Source organism: Triturus cristatus, chromosome 3_1 (genome assembly GCF_964204655.1).
Source record: "Triturus cristatus chromosome 3_1, aTriCri1.1, whole genome shotgun sequence".
Classification (NCBI taxonomy): Eukaryota; Metazoa; Chordata; class Amphibia; order Caudata; family Salamandridae; genus Triturus; species Triturus cristatus.
This window is the reverse complement of record NC_140583.1, coordinates 652,319,736-652,333,505: the sequence shown is the minus strand read 5'-3', so window position 1 is coordinate 652,333,505 and position 13,770 is coordinate 652,319,736. Positions and strand designations below refer to the sequence as shown.

The following is a 13,770-nucleotide window of genomic DNA, read 5'->3' as shown; positions in this document are numbered from 1 at the left end:
AGGGCTAAAACAGGGTTGCGTTCTAGCTCTGCTTTTATTTAACCTTTTCCTTGCAGATTTGCCAGGAGAACTCGATAATTGTCCTTGTCATGCACCAACACTGGGGAAAATTCCGCTGTCAAATCTGCGTATGCGAACGAATTGGTATTAATAAGCCGGACTCCCATTGGCCTCCAACATCTTTTGAATGTAACTCATTCCTTTTCAGAAAGGAATCGCTTGCAAATACATTTAACTAAATCCAAAGTCATGGCAGTGAATTATCGGAAAAAAGAGGAAGATCAATTGGTATTTATATGGACAAAGGCTGGACTTGGTAACTACTTATAAATACATGGGAGTAATTTTGGACCATAAGAACTTGTTCAAACCCCAATTGGAGTCCTTGCGAGGGAAGGGAACTGCGACTTATCTGGCGATAAAATCTTTAAAGGTCAAACTTCCTGACTTAACGCTTGACCCCTTGTTCCAGGTTTTGCGTGCAAAGCTACAGCCGACCCTCACATATGGGAGTGAACCCCTTCAAGGAAAGGATGCTGCACTATTGGATATAGTGACAGCTAATTCATACAGGGCAATCTTTAATCTGTCAAGATACGTTTCTCCAGCGCAAATACGACTAGAATTCGGCCTTTTAAAACAAACACTGGAAAGAAGGGGCACGTATGTCAATAATTGGTATAAGATTCGCAGCTTCGAGGTCGGCTCTTTAAATTCCAATCTATGGGAAGAGCTGCTCCGACACCGAAAATCCTCAGCCAGAGACTATTAATTTGATTCACTTCAAGCTTTGGGACTGTCAGACCTTTGGGGCACCTCCACTGATCTTTTGTTTTTTTTACAAAATCACGCAAAAAATCAGCACAAATTATATCCTCCATTGAGGATAAGGAGGCATTAACTAAAAGGGAGCATGGCTGGATCATGCTTAGCGATTACGGAACATTGCAACCTCAAGCGTACCTTAACATTGGAGTTAACTTAAGGACGAAAGAAAAGTTTTTTAAATTACGCCTCGGAGTAATCCCAGTTGCCCCTCACCTGCCGCCTTGGGAAAGAAAAAACTGCCCGCAGCAGTGTTGTTTGTGTGGAGCTGGCAAGGAAGACAATATTCATGTTGTTTGCATCTGCCCTAAATTAAAGGATATTAGTGTTGGAAAACGAGGCAGCATCTGTGAGGCCTGCACAAATAACATGACTACATTTGTCCTTCACTGGGAACCAAACACCCAATTGTAGCGCCTGACTCTCAGAGGGTAGCGTTGCAGAGCAGTCTGAGGCTTACTAAAGGGAGGTGGTGTGGGCTAGTAATCGCCATTTGCAGGTGCACAAAAATAACACTCAATAATTGATTGTCCAGTCTGTACTTTGCTTTATAAAAGTAAGAGTACATTTATTAAACACACACACCACTCAATACTATGCACCAATTTACAAATATACATAAGCTGTTGGAATGACTTTGTGACATTGCATAACATCTCCACCCCTCCCGCAGGGGGGGTGGGGTCTAGTACCACCACTCCCATGTATGCACATCAGCTTGCCCCCAATGCAGTTAGTTGAACATAGCCTGGAGCGAGGGCCCTGCGCACTGGCACCATCCCAGTGGCGACCCACCCCATTACCTCAACAAGCATTGAAAAGGGGTAAACCTGCCTTGGTGACACATGACCCTGATTGAGCATCTCCTACTGACCATAAAGTATGCACCTCTATATCTTAAGGGCTAGCAGTCTGGGGTCTTCACCTAAGCGCAGCAGCAAGAATCCATGTTTACGCACACTTTAGAATGACAGTACTCATCACCTTGGTTGATCATTTGAATGCATTGCAATTACAGCCCCTAAAGGCATCACAAATGAAATCACAGGATTGCGCATATCCAGCCAGACACCCTAGCAGGACTGTCTGGCAACATAGCCCCACTTGGCTTATGACATCTCCTTACACATGTGACTTACAGTCCCTTCAAAAGAAGTACTCCTGGCAACTACACTTCTCCTGCAGTGTGCCTCTTCACTTTAAAAGGAATCACAGGTAAAAGCATGGGATTACATAAATACAGCCAGACCCCCTAGCAGGAAGGTCCAGCAACATAACTCCATTTAGCTTAACATCACCTTACACAGGTACTTCACTTTACACATGTGACTTTCAGTCCACCTAAAAAGAAATAACCAATAGTAAATGCATTTCGGTGCAATTACACCACTTCACCTCCAGGGGATGCCCTTCTCCAGACATCCCCCAACTCAGCCCTTCACTCCATGATGCACTTCATAGTACACCCTCAGCTGTAGAACATAAGTTCCAGCCTAGAAGGTGTTAAAGGCTGGCTGAGCCCTTGAGAGGTTATTCTTTCAGAAGCCCCGTGAAACTTAGGGGTGGACTGTTCTTCTTTATGCTGGGGGAGACTGCGGTGCGCCTGCAGCCCCCCTGCACCCCTTTTCACACGTAAGGGTGACCCCCTCCTCTTGGGGCCACCAGGCACCAAAATGGCAGATTTCTTCGTGATGGGTGGGGGGGAAGACTGGGCCTCTCCAACAGCTCCCCCAGCACCTTTTCACAAGTGAGGGTGACCCCCCTCCTCTGGGGGCCACAAAGCACCAAAACGGCAGATTTCCAAATGCCTGGCGACGCATTATGGGGCGCTTCATGCTCCTCTTTACCAGCCCCCGCCACTGGGAACACTCTCCTCTGCCCTCTGGGACTCTGAGAGCATAGATTCAGCAGTGTGCTGTCTTCACTGGCTCCCTGCGCCAGCCTTTCGCCAGGCTCTCTTTCTGGGCCCCTCTTGTCCCTGCGCAGGGCCCCTGTTTCTGTGCACCAGTCCTGGGCTCTTCTTCTGGTGCTGATAGGGTCCTGGGGGCAGTCAGGGGGTCTCTCCTTCCAACTGCCCATTCCGCCAGGCTCCAGCACCTTCAGCCTCGCCGAGCACACACCCCAGAGATCTTCTCTTCCTGTGCAAGCACTTTTTAAAAGTTGTGTAGGGGGCTGGCAGGAAGTCTCCGTTGGTCCTATCAAACAGCGACACATCACGTCACTGCCCCTGCTCCCTCCTTCGTGTCCAGCCTCTGGGTTTGTTAAAAATGGTGTCATCCAGTGTCTCTGAAGCCCCTTTCGCCCACGCTGCCTTCCCTCCTTGGTGCAGCCTGGTGCCTGGCACCCAGTGACAGCTGCTGATGGATGAGCCTGTAGCCCCTCCCATCTTCTCTTCGTGGAGAGGAGGCCCTAGCTTGCGGAAGAAAGGTTATCAATCCATCCAGCTGAGGTCAGCCCTCAGCCTGGGTCTGGTCCTGGCTGGCTCACAGAAATATGACAGTTCTGGATGACCCAAAAGCAGTACAAATATGACTTTAGACTCTGCAGAATACTTTTTTCCTCCAATACAATGGACTTTAGTGCATGTCTGGAAACTGTAGGCCTTGTGGAAGTTAATTTAGCCATGGGCCCCACATTCCCTTAGGGAAATAATGAAGTGAAATGTTTCTTTCCAGCGTATAAAGCCTATTCCATATCACCATCCAATACTGCATAAGTCCTGCCACACCATTCACTTTGTAGCTGCTCCTGGACTGCGCACGCTAGGAATCTCCCCTGCGCAGCCCGTACACGTGTGCACACGCATGTACACATGTCTGCATGTAACCAGCCCGGTGTCTCTTACTCCAGCTGCTGCGCAGTGGCCTGGTCAAGCCAGGGGAACACCAGTAAAATCCCCATGCAGTCTCTTACATCCTGAGTTCACTGTGGGTGAGTCCCAACTTATGAGGCTCCCCCACAGTAAAAGCTCAACAATTAGGTGCTCAAAATCAAAAAATCCGGGCGGCCCATAGTGTCAGAACCACCTTCTAACAATTAGGTACAATCTGTTACGTCCATCCTTCAATTTACATGGTGTTCGAACATGCAGGCAGGCAGGCAAACTGTGTTTTAATCCAACTAAAACAAAATTAAACTGTCGTGTTGCAACGTTTTTTGACTTAGTAACAAAAAGGCACAAGAGTACGCTGAGACCGGATCAACAAGAGACAGTCTGAACAGTTCCTTGATGGTAGCCTGAAATATCTGAAGACGCACCACAGGCACCTGATGTCGAGATAACAACTGAGTCATGGAATAATGTGAGGAAGTATAGCTTCCCTAAAGACTAATAAACTGCAAAAAAAGGCACAAGATCAAATTGAGCGCGTCCTAATAAGAGGTAGAGCGATTGCCCCTTGATGATGATGAACAGGCATAATGCAAACTTAAAAATTTCAATTTTATTGATGACTATAAACTGGTATTAAACAAATTTTTAAAGCTGTATAAAATGAATTTTTAGCAATTCTAGCAATGTTCCACTTTTTTGTAAAGGTTTTAATTAATCATGTACAAATAAAAATTACCCTTGCGTATGGGAGGGAGGGAGGGTGCGTGCATTGACTATATGCCACCTCAGTAAGAAGTGGGGAAAAAGGAAAAGTGACCCTTTTTTTTCCACTAGCCGTGTGCGAACCAACCATAATAGGTAAAGCGGACGGTAGGAACCCTTGACAATGTTTGACCATAGGGCAAAACTCCCTCCGCCCCAGAGAGGTCTGAAAATGCCCACTGCTAGGGTACCTTTGGACTGGCAAGTATTAACTGCCTTTGCATGCCTAATATTTAATGTGCATGATTAAATGAGAACCTTCTGAGAACAGACAGATCGCCGGGGGAGAATTCGAAAAACAAACCTGCCCTGATGAATGCCCAGGACCTGATACGGCTATTAGTGTAGAGCTGAAACATGTTGCCACTAAAAGAGTCCTAGGACCATTTCATCCTTGTTGCCCCTCCTATAGTTTTATTTAAACTTTTCCCATCCACCCAGCTAATAAAGGGATAACTTGGGAGTGGATGATGATTTTTTATTTTTAAGTTATGTCCCCCGACATATTAATATACAAAGAGCTTCATGGAAAACGGTCAAGCACACGCTGACTTATAAGGGTCAGGGAGAACCCGATGATGAAACCTGCCACTACTAGAGTTGGTGAGGGTTGTATATAAAAAAGGATCACTACTCCTTTTTTCCACTTCTTACTGAGGTGGCATATAGTCGTGGCACGCATTCACCCCCCTCGTTTCCTCTTCAGGCAGAGGAATACACCTTACACACACTAGATGCATCTCACACCTACACTGATCCTTGGAGCTGACACACATTTGCATTCACTTCTTGAGTCATTGCATGTTTACATCATTTCCTAAGGCAAATATAAGCCTACACTCTCCCTAGGGGCTTTGTACCTCTACACTATCCACTACTGAAGTGGAGGTATTATACACCTGCACCCACCTTCAAAGACATTGTAAACCTGCATAGACATAAGATAAATTGCACACCTAAAACTGCTTTACACACTTCGATGACCAAACCCCCTGGAAAATTCATGTGCCTACTTGCACTATTTTGGGTGTCCACACCTGTAAGCTGCCATGCTTGTAATACCCTACCACAAAAGGCGCTGATACCTAATCCCAGATGTATAAATAGCAAACAACTGCTTTACACACTTCGATGACCAAACCCCCTGGAAAATTCACGTGCCTACTTGCACTATTTTGGGTGTCCACACCTGTAAGCTGCCATGCTTGTAATACCCTACCACAAAAGGCGCTGATACCTAATCCCAGATGTATAAATAGCAAACAATCTCATCCATGGAAAATACATACTTACCAATTGCACACCTACAGCTATCCACAGGACTCACACCTCTAAGTCCACTGTCAAAAGCATAAAACACCTACGGCAGACCCCGAATACCCTTCACACATCCACTCACTGAAGCATATAAATCTATACCCAACTTTCGACTGATTACTCATTGACAATATTGACACTGCATGATGATACTAGCTTCCAGAGGTATCAGAAGGTGTTTTAACTTTCAGTCCCTTCACAACATTTTTTTTGTTCTTTTCAGCTGGAAATCTACATTGCTGAAGGAGCACATTCCACGGAGGAAGACAGTAAGTTTACTCAGATGGTCTGGTGTGGGGCACGGGAACGGGTGGGGCAGTAAGTGTATCCAGATGTGTCTGGGGACTACGCAGGGAGAGTCCACCCACTTGGCTGTGCAGACCAAATGGGAAGCTTGGCTGTATGTCACCACATATGGAAATGAGATCTGTGGTTCAAGTTGTGAGTGAGAAGTATAAAACTTAGAGAACATAGATGCAGCGAATAAAGAAAGACTTACAATCTGCTCATTTCTTTTCTTGTGGCTTGTGTTTTTACCAGCAGTTCAGAATAAATAAAAGCATTACTTCAGCAGCAATCTCAACGCCGGCTAGGCGACGTCCGTGTAAGAGGAACTGAACCTTTACACTAAGAAGCTCCAAGCAGTTCTTGGCTTATCTCTCCCAAAGGGTTGTTCGATCAGCAGTTCTCCCAGTCTTGCCCAGTAGGTGTCGCTGTCAATATTATTACATGTCTAATGTGCTGTATACTTCGGCAGCACTCCAAAGTCCACTAAGGGGCCATTGAAAGCAATACTGGACTCACCCACTTTATGGGTTGTTACTTTAGCAACTCTCCTAGCTGGACTATAATAACATCTTGGGTGCAGTACATGGCGAGTGATGTAGTCCTTGCAAAAATATATGAGGACCTGTAACGCGGCGAAAGGGATTGCAGTTGTGAAAAACTGTTTGGGTCAGGAGCGTGGACTTGAAGGTCATCTAACTGAGGTCTATCTTCTTGGAAGTTGGTCAAGTCAGATCTTCAAATTTCAAGAATCAGGAGGCTCAAATTTCACTTTCACCAGAACACCAACTTTCTTATCTGGCTCCATTTCTCAGGTGACTTTGGAAGAAGATCGTAGTAATGAAGTTCTCATGACTAGGTTTAATGGAAGAAAAGACTGTTCCGCTAGGCTAGTGTATAGGACAATTTTACAGGTGTCGCATTGAATATCTAAACTACAATTAATGTGTAAACGGCATTGCAGCAGAGATGGTTAGTTACCTACCCAGTTTTGTGGTCAGAAATGGGGTATTACCTCTTGTACTTGCCTGGAAGACTCCTAATTTGCTGTTTGCTCGGCCAAGTCATGAAATATAGAGATGTTCGGCTGGCAGAATGCTAGTCTGTTAGAAACCAAACTTTCACATTGCCCTGCTTAAGGTACTGATCAGTAGTGGGGGGGGGAGATCTGCCACTTGGAAAAGATGGGCGATCCTTTTGTTGCCAAAGTATGAATATTCCAAACACTGAATGTAGGAAGCCATGAATAAACAGAGAGAGAAGATAGCTGACAGATATCAAGGTGGCAAAACACATTGTTGGATCTAAAACACAAATTACCTGCCACTTCTTTTGGGAACAAAACACACCATTAATATACGTTCCCATTGTATCACCACTTATCTCATGGCAAAAAATGCACACAATACCAGCGTTATGGAAAAATTGTGCTCACCATATGTCTTTGTTAGGACATAAGCCTTCTGATGTTTAATGCTGCTGTGCCTTTTTTTTATTTATTTTTTTAAACTTTTTTATTGTCAATACAAAAGTAGGACATCAGAGAAACCAAATGAGAAACAAGAGACAAAAATAATGAGCATGCGAGACATATAAGAGCTAAATCATAGTAGTTGATACTTATGCTTTCCGGAAAACGAAGAACAGTCCATTAAGCAATTTGACAATTTACCCATAAAGAGAGAAGTGAGTAGTAAAGCCATAAAAATGTCATATATTGAAAGTACATATTTAGAACAATGAGCCCCAAATCAAATCAAATTAAATTTACGCAAAGATTGAGCCCCCTTCATCTTTGCTAGTGCTTCCTTCATATCATATGTTTGCCTAACTAATATCCACCAATCCATTACTGTGGGAGGTTTTGGTGAGATCCAGACCCGAGCTATTGTCAATCTTGCACATACAAGCATAAAAATTAAAAGATCTTGAATATCGGACCTAGTATTTCTTATTCCAATCATTATTTCCATAGTCGTTAGAGGTGTTTTGAGTTCTAATTTTTGTGATAAGATTTGTGCCACGTTCTGCCAGAATAAAGAGTTCTGCGTGCAGACCACATCTTGGGCATTTTGTCCGATCATTGATCTGATTGTTAGATGACCACTTTGCTATTCGATCAGACGTATAGTATAATAAGCAGATTGTACGAAATTGTTGCATGCGTAAATTAGGTCAGTGTACCGCTCTGACTATTGTGATTAATGCACATGATATATTTATAGCCAGAATTGGCGCCCCCATAACTCCAGTCCAACGTTCCGCTATTCTTGAGCACTCATCCGACCTATGAGCACAAAGGCTTTTATATGCTTTACTAATTGAAGATTTTTCGTTGGTGGCATGCAAACAAACCCATATATCTGAATCAGAAATGTTCATCAGATTTAGTTGCTTGATAAAATAATCGCGAATCTGCATATATTTAAATTGCATATTATCTGCTAAATTATACAGAAACTGGATTTTTCCCAAAAGTGAAAAAAACATTATGATCATAAAGGTCACCTAAACAAGTTACCCCATGTGTGATCCAGCGTTTACCTAAAGAGTCATGGAAAATCTCTGGCAGCCTGTATTATACCAGAGAGGAAATTTAACATGCAATAGTGGCACCTCATATTTCAGTGAGATAGCGCGCCAAATAGCTATGCCATCTCGAGCTGTCTTAAATTTTACTCTTTTAAAGTAATTTGGGTCATTGATTCTAAACAAAAACTGACTGCTCTCTTCACCCAACATAAATTTATGAAAATAAGTACTTCTCTCAGGGTTGATGAAGCTACGTAAGCGACCAAAAAAGGCAGACCAAAAATAAATTTAAAAATCCGGAAAATCAAGACCGCCTTTTATAAAGTGAAGTTTTAATAAGTCCAACGCTTTTCTCGCTTTCTTGTAGCCCCAAATGAAGCTACTAAAGATCCCATCTAAGCGTTTGAAGAAAGAGATGCTCACTCGCAAAGGGATAGACCTGAATAGATAAAGATATTTCGGCAAGATCTTCATTTTTATGATATTTATCCGCCCCATTATACCTATAGGTAGTCTGTGCCTGCTCTTAAGCAGTTTACTTGTATCTTTCAGCAATGTTTCATAGTTTAGGGAGATAATTATTTCGATATTTGCTGCCATCTTAACTCCGAGGTATGTAGCAGTTAAGCAAGCCCCTCGTATTGGTGAAGTTGGATTAAAATTCAGGAGAACCTGAGTTTTATTTATATTTAATTTATATCCGGAGATCAGCCCGAACTCCCATGCTTCCTTTGTTATAGTTTGCAGCGCCCCACCCGGATCCGTTGAGAAGACCGCTATGTCATCAGCATATGCGATGACTTTGAGGGAGTTATGCCCTGACAGAAAAGGGCGAATTAGCTGTTGATTCTGAAGAGGTGAGACAAAAAGCTCTATATAAAGAGCAAATAAGAGTGGTGATAATGGGCACCCTTGACGGGTGCCCCGAAGAATCGGGAAAGTGGCAGACTGTAACCCTGCATACATAATTTTAGCACTAGGTTTATCATACAAGGCTTTTATCCAGGTTACAAATTGCCCTTTAATGCCAAAAGCTTCTAATATGGCCCACAAGAAATCCCACCCCACTCGGTCGAAAGCCTTCTTGGCATCTGGAAGGATCATACCGAGTGGGGTTGATCGTACCTTTGCCACATCAAATGCAGTAACAGCCATATTTTACGTGTGCACACATATCTCTCCCCTGTATAAAGCCATGTTGATGAGGTGAGACCAAACTGGATAGCACTGGAGATAAACGGTTCGATAAAATTTTCGCAAAGATTTTTGCATCAGCATTGATGAGTGATATAGGTCGGTACGACCCACACTCATCCGCCAGTTTACCTTTTTTGAGAAAGAAAACTATTTACATTATCTTCCATGAATCAGGAGCCCTGCCTTTTTCACCAATGAATCTTATAACCTGATTAAATGGTATCAACAATTCCTCAAGGAAGATCTTATAAAATTCTAAAGGAACTGTATAATCTCCTCCTGCTTTACCCGCTGGGAAGGAGCTAATTGCCAATTTGATTTCTTCAACTGTGATATCTCTTGCTAAAGAATGGGATGTCTCGTCCCCCACCCTTATCCGAGGATTCACTTGAATATATTTAGATATTTCCTCCTTTTGAGGTTGATTTTCTGGGCTGTACAGCACTTGATAGTAAGCCGCAAACTGTTCAAGTATCTGACTTGGACATTCCTATAGTTTATTATCGCCCCTCTGATCCCCTTTATAATGGTCTTAGCCCTATCGTCTGCTACTTTAAAAGCTAAGATTTTACCTATCGTCTCACCATTCTCATATTGTAAAAGTCGATACTTATTAAGTTTGAGCCATACTTCTCTCCCTAAACGTCCTCTTCAACTGAGATTAACCAGTGTATAACCTAGGTCTTCGATATTTGAAAGGCCTCTAGCAATTGCATCAGTGTGCTGGATTTCTGTTGTCCGTATAGCTGCTATAGTTGCTTCCATTGCCTTTTTCCGTTCTTTATTTTGCCCCCAAATATACTGCTGGGCGAAGCCCCTTATTGCAGCCTTAAATGCATCCCATACTACTAGTGGAGAGGCTGTCCCTACGTTCATTTAGAAAAACTCCTTCAGACATACCCTAGTTTGAGTCAAAAAGCCTTCTTCTGTCAATAAATATCTAGGGAAAGAGAAAGAACGTGAGCTTTTATGCTCGAAAGATATCTTAAATGAGAGGAGAATGGGGTTATGATCCGAAGTAACCCTTGGACAGATTTCTATAATGCTAGACCATAGGATATTGTCTGAAGCCCATGCCATGTCAATTCTTCAGTAAAGCTTATGAGGAGCAGAATAATATGTGTAGCCTGCTACACTGGGGTGCAGACTCCTCCAAACGTCTTTAATTATATGTAGCCGTCCCATCTCCCCGATTGATGCCTGTGTCCTCCGCATTCTCTAAAAAGCCCCTGTCCTTGTAGTGTCTATCCGATAATCCATTCTACAATTGAAGTCTCCCATCACCAGCCGTTCCCCCTCCCAATTTAGTAATTCTAAAGTCACTACCTCCATTACTGTGGGATCATCTGTGGTAGGGCCATACAGTGAACAAAAGACGTATTTTTTATCCTCTATCTTCATCTGAGCAATGGCCCATCTACCCCCCTTGTCAGACAGCGCCTTACATACTTCTGCTCTAAATCGCTTGTTTTTTAGAATAGCTACTCCTCGAATAGACACAGTTTGCACAGAACATACTATCACTTCATATCCTAATTGTCTTAAGAAGACTTTGTCTTTGTATGAGATGTGTGTTTCAGATAGCATAGCTATATGAGGATTGTACATTTTTAATTCTTCGGCTACCAACCGTCTCTTAATCCTACTGTTGAGGCCAGCCACATTCCAAGCTAGACACCTGACCTCCCCCATCTAGATGGTGTTTTTCTATCCCCTTTCTTAGAAATTGATTTGTTGATCTTTTGAATATTTCCCTGATCATACTTATTACTTTTATCCCTGCAGTTGTATTGACTTTTTCCCCCTTTTCCCCGCCCCCCTCATCCCCTCCACCACCTACACCCCTGAGCCCCCAACCCACCCACCCGGAATCTAACTCTGAAGGAGGAATCTTCCCCTTTTTCCCCGGCTGCCGTTGGTGTGGCAGCTGTCTGCAGCCGCGGTGGCCGCCAAGTTATCCCAACCCCCGTGTTGATTACCAGAAAGATTAATTTGCGAATAGAGGGGAGAAAGAAAATAAGAAAAAGAAAAAAAAAGTGTGGGGGGGAGGGGAGAAAAAACAGCCCAATAAAACAGCTATATTTCTAAATCAAAAAGAAATAGAAGTGCACGTAGCATATTTTACACAGAGAGAGTGAGTTAAATAGCAAGCTGTAAGAGAACAGCTCTTCCTCTCTGGCCCATTTTAAATCCTAACTCCGAGACTCCTGATCTCTTCCCTGCCTTAAGTAGCCCCATCTTTCTGCCATTTTGATAATATTCCCTTTGCCTCTGATTCAGAGAAGAAAGAATACGTTTGACCGGCCCTTATAATCTTCAGGCAAGCTGGTTCCCGCAAAAAAGCCTGTGCCCCTGTTGCTTTTAGAGGATCAATTAGCTGTTTCAGCCGCCATCTGTCCATAGTAGCCCTACAGAAATCAGACCGGAAAAAGATTGAATAAGACCCCACAGGAACCGGTGTTCGAGGGCCCGCCTTTAAAGAAACTGCTTGTCTCAACAGATAGTTCCTAAAGTAGATCAGAAACGGCCTCGGGTATTGATCATCCTTTCGTCGTTGAACCAAGGAGAGTCTGTGGGCCCTTTGAATCTGGCAGTCCCAGTCCCAGTCTACCAGATCCGGGAAGGCCTTCTGCATCAGTTGCACAATGAATGTTCTAGATTCCGATCCCTCCTGCCCCTCCGGGATGCCAAATAATTTTAGATTTTGTCTCCTCTGCCGATTTTCCAATTCTTCGAGCTTGATTTGAACACTGGCTATCTGATCGTCGTGTTGTTGCGTTAGATTTGACACTTCAGCAGTGACCTCCTCAGTTGTGACCACTCTTTGCTGCAATTCTGTAATCTCACCCGACATTTCCCCGACTTTCCCTGTTATCTCCTTCAGGGAATGTTGAATGCTGTGATTGTCTGTCCTAATTTGAGCAAAGAGCTCTCGTGTCTCTTCCCTCTCTGCTCTTTTAAGGCTTGTAATATTAGGGAAAGTATTGGGGTATCTTTCTCTTCAGAGTATCTTCTTTGGGAATCCTCCCCGCGCTTGAGAGATACGATATTTGAAGGGAGTCGAGCGAGGCCGTGGGTAGACCATTTTGAAGTTGGGCACCAGATCTCTCCGGTGTTATACATGACTCTGATTCTGGGTCAGTTTTTGAATAGCTTGCCCCCCGTCCAGCCGCAGCATTCACAGTGGCACTAGTAGCATTTGCCGCTTTATATGATCTGTCTGTCAGCCCTATATCAGATAATCTAGACATAACAGTTTTTATCCCTCCCTTTGATTGAACCCATCTCCTCATGGGACTGTTAGCAGATGCTTGTAGCTTCTTCTTGTTGGCGGACCCTACACTTGATATTCTCTGATCCTTCCTTATATCTTTTGCATTTGTGCTTTTCGGGCTTTTCTTTTTCTTTTTTACCACTACCGCGGAGGTTGTTAAATCTTCGCTTATTTTAGCCTGGGGTTGCTGCTCCATTCGTACATCAACTGGAGTCGATTTCGAGTTTGGGTGTGGCCTTCCTCTTGTAATGTAGCGGAAAATACAACTGTGTTATCAGTAGCTGTGGCGGCTATAACATTTGTGGCGCTAGCAACCTCTTCCGAGTTGGCCTTAGGTGTGGGTTGCACCGAAACCATACTCTCTATGCATGATGTATTGCCAGCACATGCCACTCCGGGTTCCTTCGCCTGCTCACTCTCGTTCACAATTCATCTATCGCGCCGGCCAGCTGTGATGAGAAGCCCATTTGAGACAGAGTCTGAGAGCATATGAATTTCTTGTATCTCTACCAGCTTTGTTTTTAGCGTATCACATGTCACGAATGGGCTATTCAACTCAGTTTGATCTGTGTTATTGTTCTTTGCCCCCCCTATAGATCCTAAGGCGACCGCACTGCTCTTAATTTCCACCCCCCCCCCCATTTTCAATCTCGTCAGTCTCATCAGACATTGTCCAATCTGTGCCCCCAGCAGCATTTTGAGATCTATCTTGATTAGTGGTCCCCAAGACAGTTTGTTCCAATCC

General features: G+C 43.8%; 1 protein-coding gene across 1 annotated transcript in view; it reads left to right on the top strand.

The window, feature by feature from the left end:
• The window catches only part of CIAO2A (cytosolic iron-sulfur assembly component 2A), a 71,744-nt gene that overhangs the window by 41,842 nt on the left and 16,132 nt on the right, over positions 1-13,770 (top strand). Inside the window, exon 4 of the mRNA XM_085644680.1 lies at positions 5,961-6,006. Coding sequence (XP_085500806.1) covers positions 5,961-6,006 — 46 coding nt within the window. The remainder of the gene's footprint in view (positions 1-5,960; positions 6,007-13,770) is intronic.